Genomic DNA, 17,781 nt, shown 5'->3' on the forward strand with positions numbered 1-17,781 from the left:
AAATTTTCATTATTGTTTCCTTTTTCTTTTTCTGGGCATCGCTTCACGCAAAAGCAGTGAATCGAACGCCCTCTGTTTTTGAACCTGATCGTTTCAACGGCTGTGAAGAGGACTGTGGCATTTTCATTTGTGATAAATTTTTTAAAACCTAAATGAAAACAAATATTACCTTATCGAACTTTGTGCGTTATTAGCTATATCACAATTATTTTGTAATAGGATATGTTTCCAAAATCAGATTTGTTTAGAAATATGGGGAAAAGGGGTGACTTCGTATATGTTAGCCAAGGTTCCCCCAGGTCCTCCGTAAATAACAAGCCGAAATTTGAACGAAAAATAGGCAAGCTAATTCTGAGTTCCAAGAATCTTCCAAAATGGACTCCTTGTGTGAGCAATTTTCTCGTCTTTCGCTGCAAGATGATTCGTGTTTTGAAATGGATACCTTGTGTCAACATTTTTCGCGTCTGTCGCTGCAAGATGATTCACCGTGTGGAATGGATACCTTGGGCAAACAGTTTTCGCACCTTTGGCCGCAAGATGTTTCACCTTTTGAAAGGGATTCCTTTGGCCAGCTGCGAAGAGGCATTAAGCGAAAACAATCGGAAGAGCCATCACTAAGGGACTGTAGACCGAAAAAGAGATGGAGACGTAGACACATAGCCAGATCAAACTTTAATCCGGGCCACGTCCATGCTGGCGAAATGAAATATGTTTGTCTACAGCTTTCACGATTACCTATACAAGAAGTCTGCCGTAAACGCAAACGTACGGACGGTTCCTCGTTGAATGGTTATAGGCCAAAGAAGAAAGCAAAGCGGAGAAATTTACCTCTCTCCACCATTCGCCTGAGCAGCGGCGCTTCTGGTACAAGTGGAAGAGATCGAACGGTGTTTCCTGCTATTCCAGAATCCCGCCCAGCTGAAACGAAACGCAAAAGGTCTGCCTCCGACAACGACGAATGCTCCGAGCCTGGTTCGAGCAAAAGAGTTTGCCAGAAGATTCTGATCGCAAGACGGCATTACAGAGTCCATGAACAACCTGAGCCTGCAAGAAGGACTTCTTTCTTCGACCGTTTCGAACCGAAAGTAGGGAGCACACCCGCCTTCCAGCATCATGCCAAACCGTCTCTCTTCCACCACCTACGAAAAAGACCCTCTGAACACTTTGCTCGAAAACGGCCTAACCAATGGAACCACTGGAAAAAGCCATACCATCTTGCTCCAGCATCCGGTTCCCAGTCGGCTCGTGGCAACACGGGATCGAAATACAGATGGTCCCGCAACGATGGGAGTACCTACAGTTCCTCCCAAGATCATGCCCAACCGTCAGTCTTCCACCGTGTGCAAGAAGAACCCTATCAAGACTTTGGTCGAGAACAGCCTAACCGATGGAACCACTGGAACAAGCCCTACCATCATGCTCCAGCATCCGGTTCCCAGTCGGCTCGTGGCAACACGGGATCGAAATACAGATGGTCCCGCAACGATGGGAGTACCTACAGTTCCTCCCAAGATCATGCCAAACCGTCAGTCTTCCACCGACTGCAAGAAAGACCCTACCAAGACTTTGTTCGAGAACAGCCTAACCGATGGAACCACTGGAAGAAGCCCTACCATCATGCTCCAGCTGCCGGTTCCCAGTCGGCTAGTAGCAACACGTCGTCGAAATACAGGTGGTCCCGCAACGATGGAAGTACCTACAGGAGATATTAACACGACAAACCGAGTACCTTGCAATCCCATGTAGGCTAAGTATCAAGAGCGGTGAGATGGTCACTGAAACATGTGGTCAGCTCACTACTCTGAACGGGTTGCCAATATGGGTTATTTGTTAAGTAGCTGGACAAGGAAAGGAGTCCCCTAGTGGAAATCTTGTTGTTAATAGAGGCTGAGTATCAAGAGCGGTGAGATGGTCACTGAAATATGTGGTTAACTCACTACTCTGAACGGATTGCTTCTATGGTCTCTATGGCCTATAAATAGCAAGTTTTCTTTTATCTTGTGCATGATTTGTTTTTTGGCACGTAAAACTTAAAACTTGTTTTTTTCCGGACATAAATTGGTATAATTCTGTTTATACACAAAATTTTAAAACGCTATCCAATTTGTTGTGTACAATTATTTCATGACATTTTCAGAGTATAATTACGTCTGCGTTTAAAGGCTATAATGCTTGTCGCAAGGCGTATAAGAATATCGAGACTCACGCATATATATGAGGAATATATTTATTATGGTAATCGCATAGAAAAGTATAGAGATAAAAAACAATACGACACCCGGCAACGCCGGCTTAGCCTGCAGAAAGGACCCAAACACAAGAAAAAAAAAAAAGAAAAAAAAACAGTAAAAAGGTGGTATGACCATTAATCTAAATAACAAACTGTTATCCAGCAACATATTTCCGAAAGTGACTGTTTCACGAATGTCGTGATGCTGTTCAGCGCCGGTCAAGACAGGGACTTACAAGCCCGTGTTCAACTCATAACGCGGGTAAACAAGAATGTCACCAAGGATTTTCAGCAAAAAATAAAAAAAAAATAATTAATTATTTTTGTCCAAAATTGTTTCACAATGCCTGTACATTAGGTTCGTTCGTTACAACCAACCGACCATGTTTTACCAACGCCTTACTTTCAAATGGACCCAACTCAGGGGACCATTATTTTAGGAAACAACCGGTTCTTTCATTTAGATAACATACTACCGTTTGACTGTCCACAACAGGCAATTTTCAAGGGCTATGTTGAACCAGTTGTTAATGCCTGCTTTGATGGTTTTTCATTATACTAAACTATCCTGCAAGCAACTTTTTGCTAATTGGCATTCATTTAAAACAGGTTTTAATATAACCGTTATTGCTTATGGCCAAACTGGCTCAGGAAAAACATTTACAGTATTTGGTCCTGGATTACTTTACACAATGAATGAATCTGATTTTGGAATGGTCCCACGAACTGTTCGTCATCTCTTCTACAAAGCTAAGGTAAAGTACAGTGTCATTTCATGTAAGTTTTATTTTTAACATTTTTGTTTTAGGAGTTCCCAGGCAGACAAATTTCTATACAAGCAAGTTATTTAGAAATTTATGATGAAGAAATTCATGATCTCTTGAGTGTAGAACCATTTCATGGAGAAATCACAGTCCAAGAAGATCAAAATGTATAGTGAGAAATTGTTTCAGTACCAAAATTGTTATAGCTATGTTCTATTCAAATTATTTAGGGGGAAACTATAATAACTGGTGCCACGCGCATGGAATGTCATACCATTGATGATGTCTTTAGCTGCTTAGAAACAGGTTTGGCTTTAAGACACACTGGACCAATGCTAAATCAACTTTCGAGTAAATCACATGGAATTTTTACTCTCTACATGCAGCAGGCATGGATACAAGGTTTTTTTTTTCTATTTTCTCCTTAAAAATTTTAATATTACATTTCCTCTCGTTGTTAATATTCGGACATTAGATGGATGCTTGTATGAAGTATGTTCTAAACTTCATTTTGTTGATTTGGCCGGCTCGGAGAGGCTTGGCCTAGGCGTTACGAGCAACCACGGGAACAGTGACGTACAACTCAGTGAATTCCAGGAGCCGTTCTCGATTAACTCTGGCCTTCTTGCACTAAGTAATGTCACTGCTGCATTGGGTGATCCTAGAAGAAAAGCTAGCCATGTGCCTTATTGGGATTCAAAGTTAACATACATTCTGAAAGTATGCCAATTTTTTTTTTCTTTTTCAGAACTTCATTTTTATGCGAATTTTTTTTTTTCGAACTCTTCGTGTCCATTTTAGGATTCATTGGGAGGAAACGCCTTTACGCTGATGATTGTGTGCCTTTCCCCTTCAGCCTCCCATTTAGAAGAAACGGTAAACACGTTGAAGTTTGCAACTAGAGCAGCCAACATTTGCAATCGTCCAGTGGCGAATGTTCGTCTCACTCCTATAGCCAATATACCAATGTCGATGATGGGCATAAACTATCGACAAAATTCTAGCGATATGCCAGATTTTGTCACACCCCGTATGACTCCAAAATTCCAGCAGCAAAATGGAACCCCTTTTAGCTATCAAACGAATGTTATCAATGATGTGAACGAAAGCCGGTCAGCGTTGCATGAACAAGAAGACGAAGACGAGCTTTTCAGGTAGGATATATTCAGATTTATTTAAAGCAAAATCATCAGAGTGTAAATTCTCCGATTTCAATTAGGTTACGGTTTGCAGCGAGCCAGTGGCAGTTACTGGTGGCAAATGCCGAAACTCTTTTAAACGAGTTGGCTGTCTCTGGTTTATTAGGAGATGATACAAAAAACAAAATTGAATCTTGGCTTTGTCTTAAAGAAGAATATGCAAATTGTATTGATCCCGACCTATTGGCGATTAAACCACGAACCAGAGCTCAAATAGATTACAGTGGTAGTCAGTCAGCGGATTTGCCCATAGCACCAAGTGCATTTCAAACGAGTGGGGAATCCAAAACGCTGCACGTCATTGGTAACTGAAACTCAATTTTTTGTTACACGTTTTATACATCGCTAACCACTTGTATCTCTGCAGAAGAGGTATCAGAACCTACTCCAACCCGTGAGCTATCGTCCGAACTTAGCGATAGGCATGAGCATCTATCCATTGAATCATCATCCGATGTAAGAATAACCTGTGGCACGTCTTAACCTTTTGCATAGCAGTTCCTATATAATTAAATTACTATTTTGAAATTAGGGTTCCCACTTTGCAGAGCAACTCGATATGCTGAGACAGCAATTTCGAGAAACGACTGATCGTTTAATATGTAGTATCGAGTCAATGTATGATAATGCAGCGTCTTTGGAATGGGGACCAACAAATCCAGTTGATGTTACTCCGCACTCGGAGCTTGGCCGTGATCAATCAAATAGCAATTACAAAAGTGCAAATTCAAGCCCCAAGGCTGCGAGAACTGGCAGAAGAGTTAGTATTTTCGGCCCTTCAAATGTAGTGGATCAGCAGCCATTAATAGGAGAATCTCGTGCATCAACACCGGAATCATTCGGTGGCACATCACCTACTCGTCCGAGTGAGTATATCCAACCTCATTGGATAATTTTTTAACTTTCAAAGCGGTCATTCATGCACCGCCTATCTTTATTGATCGACTAAAAGAAAATTCTCAGTTGAAGGAAGTCTGAAAGCCGAAATTGAGACTACGAACGATGACTGCCGAGAAATGCGGAATTCTGCGGAAATTTCTGAAAAGCGCCAGCTTCTAACCTGGAAAACAAACAAACAGCTTAAAAAAGCACACCAAACTCTCGAGGAGCTAAAACGAACAGTTTCGTTGAAGGTTTGTCCAACACGCAATTTTTATTAAAATTCATTTTCCATATTTTTTTTTATCTTAATGCCTTAGGAGGAATACTTAGCTAGTCGTCAAGACGGCAGAGAGAATGAACAAGTAAAAACTCAGCTCGATAAAAGTCAAACAACGTTAAAGCAAGGTACTTGTGATCAGCCGTCCGATTTGGAGGTTGCCTATCGTCAGAGAAAACAGTCAGAAACGAATAGCGACGGTAGCATAGAGGAGAGCGATAATGTGACGGATGGTGAACGAAGAATCGGTCAGCAACGAGCAGAGATTATTCGCTTTGAGCACTGCTTAAAAAATATGGCAGAGTTATTAGATCTCACTGCTCGAGCCCCACGAAAGTAATACCAACTCATTTTAAATCAGAGGTTTAACAAAATTTTTATTTGGTTTTTGCTTACAGAGTTGGTGAGCTGGAACGCAGTTTATCCATAATGAAGGACCAGCAATCTGTTCTGAAAGAGCAGCTTCGGCACGAGAATGAGAAAAAAAGGGAATTGAAGCAAGAAATAGAGAAAGATCAAATGCGCATAGTAGAACTTGAACGTCAGCTCCAAGAACAACGAGTTAGTTCGGAAATGCGTTTCTTAGAATTATGTGGTGACAAAGGTAAAATTTGAAACTACAACGTCTGAGTTTATTTATTTGAATTTTATTTTTTTAAGACGGCAGCCCAGGCGAATCTGAACTAGAACATAAGTGGCGCTGGCTAGTGGCAGAAGAGGAACGTCTGGTTGAATTGCGGACGGCCATTACGTGGCGCTCCGAAGAACTGGAGGAAAAAGAAAATAGCCTTGAAAAGAGGGAAATTGCGCTCGACAGATCGAAAAATCATAACGAAATCGATAAAATGAACACGCTTACAAGCGCGGATATGGGAACGAAGCGAAAAAAGGATACGGAATCGTGCGATAAAGTATGGCTTTCTATCAATTGTTATTAAGCCCAATGTTATCCTTTTTTTCACGGTTATTCTTTTGGTAAACTTAGACTGTTCAAACGTCAACCAGTTCGTTCAAGTGTAAATTGTACGACGTTCATTCAACGTGCGGAAGCGATAACGTGACAGACAAAGAGGCCATAAGAAAAGAAATTCGCAAAATGAGGCACACCCGCGATTCCCTGGTTCAACAGCGACAAGAACTCGATGAGAGGCAACATAGGGTAGATTCCATTACTATTTTCGTTAAATTTTATTTGTTTATTTTATTTTACTGTTGTAGGGACGTGATTTAGATGCCAGCGAAGAACGTCGCCTATTAGAGTTGGATGAGGCAATCGAAGCTGTGGATGCAGCAATCGAGTACAAGAATGAAGTCATCTGCAGTCGACATTACGAATTAAAGAGTTCAGTAAGTCTTGAGTTTATCCTTTTTAAATCAGCCAGCATCTGAAACGAGATCTATTTTTTACAGACGGAAGATGGCCTCTTGTGTAGGCTTATGAGTTTAACTCACACAGAAACACGTTCTCTCTTGTGCAAGTACTTTCAAAAAGTGATCGACTTACGGGAAGGCTCCAAAAAAATGGAACAGCAATTCGCAGAGTTGGAGGTATGCTACAACATTTATTCACTCATTTTTATTCATTTACATTTCATTATGTCTCAATTTTATGGCTTCGCAATTCAGGCTCAATTTGAAGACCAAAGTCGCTATGTCCGGAAATTGTCTGCAGCTCTGAAACACACCCAGTTGGAGATGGAGAGGCGTCAGCCGTCCTCACATCAGCGCAATTACGAGCACAAAGCCCACACGGTTCAGAGGCAACTCGACCATGATTCCAGTGCTGGTCGGGGCGATGGCGACAGAAACTTCAGTCAAGTCGATGAAGATTCCGAGTATCAAAACAGCCGCGATTTGCGAAAGCAACTTCGTGATCTGCTAAGCGTCACGCCCAGACATCGAACAGGAGGCAACCATAACGCTGTCTCGGGTGTTGTGCCGGTCGCTTCTGAGCTGGCACCAAGTGTGTGCAGCAGTCGTACTCCTAGTCTACTAGGTCTCCAGGCTGTTCAAGCGTTGCATCAGAAAATTACTGGGTTACACCGTATGCGAGGTCGCCAGACTAGGCCGGAAACGACCACTACTGTTACGCGAGAGAAGAACAAACTAATTATCAAACAGCAGACGGTGCAACCCGAAACTAGAGATACAAAACGACGACATCGGTGATTTTTTGTCGTCTTTAATTTTTTGATTTCTAACCCGTGGCAGACCTTTTTGTTTTTATTGATTCGACAGAAAACAGATGCGAGTTTTCAACTTTTACAAATGTGCATATTTTTAAAGAATAGACTCTTTAAGTCCATTCAAACAGGTGAAAATCAACCATCATCGTAAATGTGCGTTCACGCTTTCGATGTGGTGAGCTTGATGGCAATGGCTGTCACCGAGACGTTATGGGCCTTTATTTTTAAAGGTTCATTGTTCTCGGTGCCCGGAGTTTGATCAGCGCAGGTGCTTACACTGGTACACTCCCTTTTGAAAAGAGCCGTACAAATGCATCTGATGATAGAACCAACGTTAGTTCGACATTGACCAATCACGCTGCTTCTTTAGCTAATAAATCTGCAGCTGGCCACCTCTACCCGTGCGTTTAAGCACACCTGGCTTTTTGTCTTAATCTATTGGCACGTATCTCGCAAGCAGGCCCCATCAATTTCACTCTACAATTGGCACGACATACATGGGTGGGTCGGGGAAAGAAAAAGGTGACCAGTCGCGTGTTCGCTTCTCCAAACACGAGCTGATGCACGAAAAACAAAAGAACGTCTTCTTTTACATCTTTATTTTTGGGTGGTACACACTGTGACCAGAATCTTCGATAGCTCCCAGTGCCTTTTAAGGTTTCAATAAGAGACTTGCAACGGGATTGAAAATACACAATGTGTTGTTGTTTTTGCACGTCCACCTCGACCGCAAACAATTGCAAAATATCGGTTGACTGATTTTTTTAAGGGATGGTTGTGCCCATTACCTTATTAGAGTGGCCACGCGAAGAAGGCGCAGTCCCAACCGGCTGTGATGGATGCAATGCGCTAGCGTTGGAGATCCGCTTCGCAAATAGCCGAAGAATGATGACCCAATCAAGCTGATGTATCACAACGTTAGCGGCAATAGAGCTATCTTCGCTTTGCTTGTTCAAAAAAATGCAAAAAAACGGTTGAACCGTTGTAGCGTTTTGTATCAACCACCTGATGTTTTTGTTTGTACGCTTTTATTTACCAGAAGAAGGAATAGCAAAACATATGAAAAACAGCGCACAAGGTAGAAGCGACAAGGAAGAGAGTGAAGAAATTGCGGCCCTAGCTGACGCAACCGTCAACCCAAGCAAAAGCTGAATGTGTTCCAAACGGTTGGGAAGGCAAAGGGATGGTCGACTAGATCCGGGTTTTATATTCAAATCGGCTTCTTTTTTTTTTTTTTTTTTTTTTTTTTTTTGGGACGTCTTTTTGCGTCCTCTCGGCTGTCGTTGACGTCAAAGATAATGACTTAACAGAATTCGCCGCAACTGAAATAAGAAAGAATAACAGGAGGCAATGGATGTCATGCGGCTTCGTTAGAAACGATAAGAACTGAATCACATTCTAACGGAAGCAAAAAATGCAGAGTGACAGAAAGAAAAGTATTGGCAACCGCTCGGCTGTGCTTCTTTTTCGATTGTTCAGGTAAATGACCGATCTCGCCATTACGGTCCCTCATAGAATAAACGCTCAAAACCCACTTTAACTTCCACTGGAATCGCTTCGGCTATCTGATCTCGTGAGTAGCGGTTTCCCTTTGACTTTTGGCTTTCACCATTCTCATTCTTTCTTTCTTTTTTTCTACGCTTAATTTTTACGTTCATTCTTCTTTTAAAATCTTTTTTTTTTTTTTTTTTGAAGCTTTATTTCGTTCGCCGTCTGCTGGCATTTGGCAAGAGAAAGAGATGAACATCGATATTAATCGACGATAGCACTATATACATCCTTTTGCGAAAACGTATAGGCTACCACCGATAAGCACGGGCCTGCGCACACTCCAAGAAAGGGTAGCGTCAAGAGTTGAAATACACGCATTATGCAGATAAAAAAGGTAGCCTTCCTCGACATCCGGGTACGCTAACAGGGATGTTAAAGATATGTTAGTCAGTGCTTTTTTTTTTTTATTTATTTTTTTTTTTATTTAATTATCGCTTGAATAATCTAAGGACGAACCATTAACAAGACGCAGTTTGACGTTTTGTTTGTTTTTTTTTCATTTCTTTTTTTTTTTAAGTATGCTGTTGGAATGAAGAAAAATGAATCTAAATTATGTACGTTTTTCATGTGAATCTGATGCATGCAGGCACGCAATAACAATTGAAGGCATTGTTTGCTTTGTAAAAAAACAAAAAAAAAAGGAATCTGCTCGGCGAAAGATGAATTTCATATTTTCTAGTGGAAAATTTTTATTGTCCTGGTGAATATATACTCGAATGTAAAAAGGGTAATAAATCTACCGGCAACGGTAGACTTTGACGTTTTGCTCCGTTGACATTCCTATAAATGACTAGACCTTGGTTACCAACTACCGAGTGCATTAAGCCTTCCTGGTAAGCTTGTCGTAACACAAACTGTCAAGTTCTACATGCAAATAAGGGTGGGTTTTCTTTTTTCATCTGTTAGTTTTCAACGGAAATTTGTTATTTTATCTTCAAAATTACACCAATTTTCGTTTTCCAGGCTTGTTGTGTCATATTTTACTGTCGTCTGCACAGTTCGAAACAGAAACAAGAACGATACTGATTGCAATCTTCTTCTTTTTAATTTCAAAATTTGGATTTTGGATTTTTCACGACGTTGTTGGCTAACCGTATGCCATTCGTCGAAAATTAAAGTTTTTTCAATGGCTCGAAACTTTCTTGAAAATTTTGCGTCGGGGAGTCATTATTTCGTCCACTTAATTTACATTCGGCAACGTTTCGCTATCATTTTCCAAATAATCTAATTACGATGGAGAGCACCGGGTGGAACGAATCATCTCGTAATGATCCGTTTTTCTCGGAAAAAAGTGTGCTGTATCTATTTTCTTTCCTTTCTTCGTATTAGTGTTCTTATTTCTAATAAGATAGACCTTGAAAAAGAACGAAATCTGCCACAGCTGACTGAAAAGTCTGGCAATCCTTTTGAGAAAACCCTCGTATGCAATGCAGCATTTCGAGAGAATTCGTACGTTTCACGTGCAATGTTTTCTCTGTGTTTTTTTTTTCTCTCCATTCCGTGTTCAACCCTGATAACCGTAAATTGGCCCTGCTACATTGTGCTTCTCATCAGTCATGAAATTCATCGCTTCGAGTTATCAGGAAGGTGATTCTGGCGATCGGGATACTTTTCTCGAGTTTCCAGAAGAGCTTACTCATGAAAGCAATTCACAATGGTAATGGTAGTCATAGTTTTGAAACAGCAATCAGGTACCGTTCTGCGCTCAGACTGTTTTCTTTTTCTAGACTTTTAATATCTTTAGGGCTTTGTCGTCTTCCGGCCCTGAAGGGAAAGGGCGGTTTTTTAACATCATGTGGTTGTCGGTTCTCGGACATTGTTGGGTGAGCTTTCTTTAAGAGTTTTTTTTTCCTTTCGAAAATGGTAGCCAAAGTCTCAACCATATAAAAGATCGTAATAATTTCTGGTCTATAATTTTCGTTTCCCCCCCTTTCGTGTCTCACTTTCTTGAGACCTACACTCTATTTTTGACGAATGCAGCTTTTTGTTATTGAACAAGTTCAACATGTCGGTTTAGATATCAGTCGATCCGGGAAAGAGAGAAAAAGAAGCTCGATTTGAATTCATCCACGAAAATTGCCAGATACGTGATAACTAGGACACACACATAAAAAGGCACACAGGAATAGAGAGGCTGCCCTTCTTTTGTTTTTGTTACTGGAACAAAAACAACCGACTGAAAATGTGTGAGAACAAAAAAAAAAAAAAAAAAATCAAGACCTGAATACGAGTGTGTTTCAAGCAGAACGAAAGGGTGAGTAGGTACGGTGTATTTAGCAAGATATCCTACGACTTGGGTGGTGATGGCCATGGGGCGTTGGTGACCCAGCCGAAGAGGTGAAGTGCCTGGGGATGGAGGGAGATGCCTCACTGAAGAAACGTACTAAGCGACCGCGGTGGCACCACATGTAGGAGGTCCAACAGTGATTGGTGGTCACCGACCCACCACCTGGATGGACTCGAAACAGACGAAGATGGTGGGCGCAAGAGGGAAGGGGGGGGGGAGGAAAAAGGGAAGAGAGTTCGTGAGGCCCCAGCAAAACAGTAAGTAGCTTCCGAGCTGCCGGAGCTGGGCAGTATATAGCCTTAAAACTGTGCCAACGGCCATTGTACCTTACCTTTTTCTCGTCCGACTCCACTGTATGCACATCCTCACCACAATCGGTCGCGACCGATTCGTTTTTTTTTTTTTTTTATTATTATTATTATTTTTTTTATTTTTTTTATTACCATTCGGCTGCCGTGCTGCGGCTGCACACACACGCGCACACACGATACGTTTTCTTGTCCCATCAATCAACACTGGTGTCTGGATTTGTTTTCGTTTTTGCGTTGTTTTGGGGCGGGGCGGGGGGTTGGGGTGGAGGGGTTTTTCTGCTTTCTCCGCATTGGATGAATTTCGTGTGAATTTTCGGCGACAATGTGACTGCAATTTCTCGTCTCCTCAAAATTGGCTGATGACAGGAGTGCTGTTTTTTTGTTTTTGTTTTTGTACGGTTTTTGTGTAGGTTTGCGCGCAGAGACGCTCGACTGAAATCCGTCATTTAAAACCTTTCAACGAACGTGTCAAAAAGCGAAGAAAAGAACAGCTCGAGTTCATATACTTAGTGCCACCGTGTCGAGTGCAATAGTGTGTTTTGATTAGCGTGTCGCAATTCACGATATCCACTTCGGATGTGCCGGTAAGTCTCAATTTTTTTTCGTTCATTTTCCTACTATGAATTGAGAACGAGTTGTACAAATTCTCGACACGACATTTGATCATTTAAATTTATAATTCTCCATCAAAAGTTAAGGGAATTTGACACACACACACAAAAAGGGAACACATTTTGATATGATACCACAGAAACAATGTGTATTAACAATCGTATCGTACTACATTAATTTTTTTTAGTTCGCCTTTGTTTGCCATCGAGTTTTCACGAAACGTTTCACCTGTCGTCTGATTGATTATACTAATTGCGATTTTTTTTTTCTTTCCAAACGAGTTGGCTAATGAGTACGGAAAGGTAACAAAGGAGAAAAACAAGACGTGTTTATAAAAAGGCGAGCTGTTTAGCGGAACAGAAGCAGACAAGAAACTTGAATGATTCATTGACTTGCTGGCATCAAGATTTGAATGAAAAGGAAAAAGCGGCAAGCGATACCCTTAAGTCACTAGTCCCGGCAAGTTGGCGCAGACGGCGTGGCACCGTCACTCGTGGCTGGCAAGTTAAATAGTCAAGTCCTTATATAGTCAAATCGAGAGCTTTGTCTTGAGGTCAACCACACGACTGTCGATTCTTTCCATATATGCATCACGCAGTTGGACCACTCCTTTCGCTTAGACAGGCAATTATATAGAACTTACGTTTTATTTCGTTATTTTTGACATTTTTAGCCCAATCGAAATTGCTCTTTTTTTTTAAATGCTTGATTTGAAATCATTTAGATGTGTTAAGACTTTTAGATCCTTACGTTTATCTCAAACAAATTTCCGTGTCAAGTGGCGGAGCGCCTGCAATTGACCTACCATTTGCGTTCATTCTTAAAAGTAGGTCCATGTTTTTTTTTCAAGTCTTGCGACCTAACGGTGGCTGAAAAGACGTCTATAATGTTGTTTTCTTCCGAAAAGGGATGGGCTGACAGCACTTTTGTTATCAGATCCTTTTGCCCTGGCCATTCAGCGGAACGGAGCTTTTCAATTCACGGGATAACCGACACGTTTTTGTTTGTTTGTTTCAATATCAGGAACCCCCTTGTTTTTATAGTCGCTGTTCTGCTTTATGTCGGTCACTCCTTCGATAAAATAAGCTGATAAAAAAGTTCAATACCATTAAAACAAACAATCATTATATTAGATGGGAAAGTATACCTGAAGATCCGGTTTGGCAAGTATCAAGTAATCTTTGTTTTGTTTTTTTTCTTTTCCCCGAGTTTGTGTCAACTTGCATTTGAAACGGCTCACACGAACACAAAGTTTACAGTCGCAACCGGTTTGGTATTGTTTCATTTGCATGCGCAGCAGATATACGTTCGCTCGAGAGAGTGACAACGAGCTCTTAACATTGGCATATTTTTATAGTTAATCTGAGTCACACAAGGTTGCATTTCGCGTGTCACGACTTACAGCCAAACACAGTATACATCAAATTAAAAAAAAAAAAAACAAATTGCTTTTGTTTTGCTTTTTATCTTTGCAGATGGCAATCATGGAAGACTCGATGAAGTGGACGCCGTTATGCATACTCAAAGGACATTTAACTCGATACCTGCAGCAATGGAACTTACCGTGGCTGTCGATAGTGTTCGTGTTGCTTTTGATGATTGCCACCGCATGGGCCGGCCCTGTGATGCACCAGACGGCCAATTTGGATTCGGCTGCCAATGGCGGAAATGGAGTGGTAGATCTACAACGTTTCTCGCGTTCTCATTTTGCTTTCTCCTTGGACCTGTACTCGGCCCTGGCCAACCAGAACCCGGCCAATCACGAGGACGAGGCGGGCAATTTACTGTTTTCGCCTTACAGCGTATCGACAGCCCTTTCGATGATCTTTCTCGGTGCCGGATCGGGATCGACCACTTCGCTTCAGCTTCGTTCGGCCCTGCACTTGAACAATTTCAGCTTCAGCGATGTTCACGACTCTTACAAGACTGTCATCAACAAATTAACGGACCCATACTACGCCGACATACTGGTGACGATGAACGGCATCTTTCAACAGCAGGACACGTACATTTCGGAGAAATACAAGCGAGCCTTGGAAGAATTCTACAATGTTCGAATAGAACCGGTGGACTTCGTCCGGCATCCCCAGTTGGCTGTAGACAGCATTAATTCCTGGGCGAGGAATTTCACAAAGCAGACCATTGCGCATCCGCTTTATAAGCCGACAACACAACCGTCCATTAATCCACTGCTAGGAATTACTTTAGCTAACGGGCTGGCATTCCGCTCTCACTGGCTCTTTCGTTTCGATCCTGCTTCTACGTTTGACAAGGGACTCTTTTATACGACTTCGAAAAAAAGGTATTTCATTTTTTTTTTTTTGTTTTGCATAATTTAGAAAAATTTCCATGCAATGTCAAAAATAGTACAACAAAAATGTGCGCTTTTAAAATTCTTATTTTCAAATCATGAATAACTGTTCATTTTTTTTTAAATGTCGATTTTTTTTTTTTTAAGATTTGAAATCCCGATGATGGTCGGTCGTTTTAAGATACCAGTTGGTTACAGCGCCGATTTAGAGTGCCGGATAGCAGAACTGCCTTTCTCGTCTAGAAGAGTATCTTTCTTTATAATTCTACCGGATGATGTAGATCGAGGAATCACGAAACTTGAAGCTAACATGACGTCTGATAATATCAAAGCCCTGTTCTCTACATTAAAGGTAAAAGGGCCCTTTCTTTGTTTAAAATGACACGTGAACTAATTCTGAGAAAAAATCGAAAGAAATATTTTTGAATTTTAATGGTCTTTTTATTAGGACGAAACCGTCAACATCCGGCTTCCGAGGTTCCGTTTGGAGCAACAGGAAATGGAATTAACTAACATTTTGGCATCGCTTGGAATCACTGATGTATTTGACAACGAGGCAGCAGATTTAAGTGGCATTTCGAGCGAAAAGCTTCGCTTAAACCACGTGATTCACAAGTAAATCAGTACACTAAAATTCAATAGTATAATTATGCATCATTACATGTTAAAATTTGAATACCATTTGTAAATGATCAACAACTTTTCTGATCAATTTAAAATCTTATTCGAATTTTAAAGACTTTAGGATTTTTAACAAATGTATGTGGTATTTGATGCATTTTAATTTCTGAACTATAGTCTTATATGAGAGCACTACAATGCACACAATGTTTTACCTAACATTTTATTTGCAAAACACAGGACATTTTTGGAAGTGCAGGAAGATGGAATGGCCGAAGCGACAACGTCTGGGCTAAACCGGTTGGGGGCTTTTGGTGAGAAATACTTTGAAGTAGATCATCCATTCATCTTCTTTTTGTGGGATTATCACAGTGGTATCCTTTTATTTATTGGAAGAATCACAGCTCCTGAACCTTTGATTAACTAAACCTTTTTGAATAAGTTATGAGACAACAGTGACTTTTTTTTTGCATGCATCATCTTCCCTTATTTGCACACTTGTCTGTCTAGTAATCTGTAGACTGTCTGTGCATGTCTCTGTATATACATTTGTTGCAATGTTTGTTTTTATTCAGTTCTCTACTGCTGCCAGTCCGGCTACTCGTGACTGTAGACAGCAATCGAATTTTGTTGTTTGTCTGACAAGCAAGCAAATATGAGATTTCAATCTGAAAGTTGATGGAATACGCATTTCAACCTCGTGTTTACACTGTAAACAGTAAAACAAAACAAAACCTTGTGGTTTTCAAATGGGTGCGCCCTCGTTCAATACATATTTCAGCCACAAATGATTAAATCCCAACTCCGGTAAAAGTGCATCACTGGCAATTTGCAACAAACATGCCTTATGATTATAGGATGTTACGTTATTGCATTCACAGACTACTCGTTCATTTTGCACGTAAATAAACGAGTTAAGTTACGAAATAGTAACGGTGTACTGCAATGCAACCTAACAATAAAATGTTGGTTGATCAACATTCCAAAATGAAATCGTCAATGGTAAAACATGCATAGCTTATGCCAGCTCAAGAAATGTTAACCTTTCTTTTTTTTTGGCGGATTCAAGTTGCCAAACTGCACCCTAGCGAATCAGAGACGCTATTTTTTTTTATGACGAAGGTACGTAGTACTTCATGAATAACTGAAGACTACAGGAATTTTCATCACGATGATCGCATCGTATATATATATATTTAAAGACGCAAAGGCGGCACTCGACAATGTCGTATTAGCTACACATTTCCAGCAAACTGTTGGAAGTTGAAATTTAAAATATTTGTTTTTAATTTCCAAAATTTTGAATTCATGAAAGCAAAAATTATAGGACGTGTATGATCTTTCCTTTAAGCATATTATTATTATTTTTTTTATCTACGCACTAAATGGCCAAACCAAAGACAGATACGATGCAGTACATGGTTTTGTTTTCCCAGCGTACAGTGCAGCTTCCATCAGTTGAGTTGTCCCAGAAACACGAGCTGCTAGTGTGAACGCCAGCTCCATTCTTCTGTACGACCACGCATGTCACTAGAAAGCAAACCGAAGGATATGCGTGTAATTGTTTCACTCATTTGAAAAGGTCACTGGTTTTTTATAACCCAGTCAATGCTATGTCATAGATTTTCAGTTTGATTAGGTTGGAAAAGATTACCAATATATTTGAAGGGTTTTTGCAATTTGACCAAAGACTGCAAGCAAGCATCCATTATGGAAGATGACCATTGGTTGACTTTGTTATGTAAGTAGGTGTTCCCTCCAATGACAGATTCAATAGCTTCTTTGATTGCGGCACTAAATATGCAAAAGGAGAAAAAAAAATTTAGGATTAGTCAACTGGAATTTCCTTTTTTGTTATAGACACATCTACATTTCCCAAAAATTTTCTTGTATGGAAATATTCAGTTGTACATCCCAGAATGTAAAATTATGGGTGTAAATATGTCAGACTGTATGTTTTTCCCATTGGTTTTTCCCATTGTTCTTTTACCAGAAATTGCCTAATGACGTTCCTGAGGGGTATTGCTTAAACAGAAATAAGGTAATATGAAAAATGGCCCAGCATGATTGTTTTTTGCAGAAATTGTCTAATCACGCAAAGGAACCATGAAAAGAATATGACGTAAGACACTTCAACAACTGAATATTCCAAGAAAATATAACAATGTCTAGCACCAAAATATTGGAAACAGGTCTTGGTGTGTACACTGCAATAAGAAAATCATAAAGCAATGACATTAAATAACCTTCTCACCTGACATCATCAACGACGAACTGGCTCTGTACGAGATCGAATGACCAACGTGGAAACGGGAAAAACGAAATGGGTTAGAGATTTTTTTTTAAGTTTAAATAAAAATACTTCTGGGGAACCGACCTCTTCTTGCTGAGTGCTGGGATCTTCCATTTACGATTTAGTAATTGACTAACGCTTATTAACAAGAAAATATTAAACAGTTGAACACAACTGCAAACAGCTTGACGAGGAGACACTAAATTCTACAGAACCGAATTTACGTCAATGTCAGCACCATGCTTATTTTTTTTTAC

General features: G+C 40.5%; 3 protein-coding genes across 4 annotated transcripts; 2 read left to right on the plus strand and 1 right to left on the minus strand.

Moving 5' to 3' along the window:
- The first annotated feature begins 2,324 nt into the window (after positions 1-2,324).
- Positions 2,325-7,524, plus strand: LOC130685938 (kinesin-like protein KIF7). Its single transcript, XM_057509233.2, has 18 exons — positions 2,325-2,492; positions 2,589-2,775; positions 2,840-2,985; positions 3,039-3,161; positions 3,225-3,396; positions 3,470-3,714; positions 3,796-4,148; positions 4,214-4,497; positions 4,561-4,649; positions 4,726-5,059; positions 5,157-5,326; positions 5,393-5,688; positions 5,751-5,956; positions 6,013-6,263; positions 6,338-6,511; positions 6,571-6,699; positions 6,763-6,900; positions 6,979-7,524. The coding sequence occupies exons 1-18, from the start codon at positions 2,433-2,435 to the stop codon at positions 7,519-7,521; spliced, it is 3,900 nt and encodes a 1,299-aa protein (XP_057365216.1). The 5' UTR covers positions 2,325-2,432; the 3' UTR covers positions 7,522-7,524.
- Positions 7,525-12,028: 4,504 nt separating this feature from the next.
- LOC130685929 (leukocyte elastase inhibitor-like) lies at positions 12,029-15,797 on the plus strand. Of its 2 annotated transcripts, XM_057509219.2 has the most exons (5): positions 12,029-12,271; positions 13,775-14,601; positions 14,758-14,962; positions 15,059-15,225; positions 15,472-15,797. In XM_057509219.2, the coding sequence occupies exons 2-5, from the start codon at positions 13,775-13,777 to the stop codon at positions 15,656-15,658; spliced, it is 1,386 nt and encodes a 461-aa protein (XP_057365202.1). In that variant the 5' UTR covers positions 12,029-12,271; the 3' UTR covers positions 15,659-15,797. The 2 variants fall into 2 exon arrangements, with proteins under 2 accessions (XP_057365202.1, XP_059350077.1); XM_059494094.1 differs by lacking the exon at positions 12,029-12,271 and having other exon boundaries at positions 13,750-14,601.
- Positions 15,798-16,536: 739 nt separating this feature from the next.
- Positions 16,537-17,774, minus strand: LOC130685936 (dynein light chain Tctex-type 1-like). The gene is made up of 4 exons (XM_057509231.2): positions 17,609-17,774; positions 17,486-17,511; positions 16,886-17,025; positions 16,537-16,761 (listed from the first exon to the last, which is right to left on the minus strand). Exons 1-4 carry the CDS (start codon positions 17,636-17,638, stop codon positions 16,613-16,615), a joined length of 345 nt encoding a protein of 114 aa, XP_057365214.1. The 5' UTR covers positions 17,639-17,774; the 3' UTR covers positions 16,537-16,612.
- Positions 17,775-17,781: the final 7 nt, after the last annotated feature.

Source organism: Daphnia carinata, chromosome 2, assembly GCF_022539665.2.
Source record: "Daphnia carinata strain CSIRO-1 chromosome 2, CSIRO_AGI_Dcar_HiC_V3, whole genome shotgun sequence".
NCBI lineage: Eukaryota > Metazoa > Arthropoda > Branchiopoda > Diplostraca > Daphniidae > Daphnia > Daphnia carinata.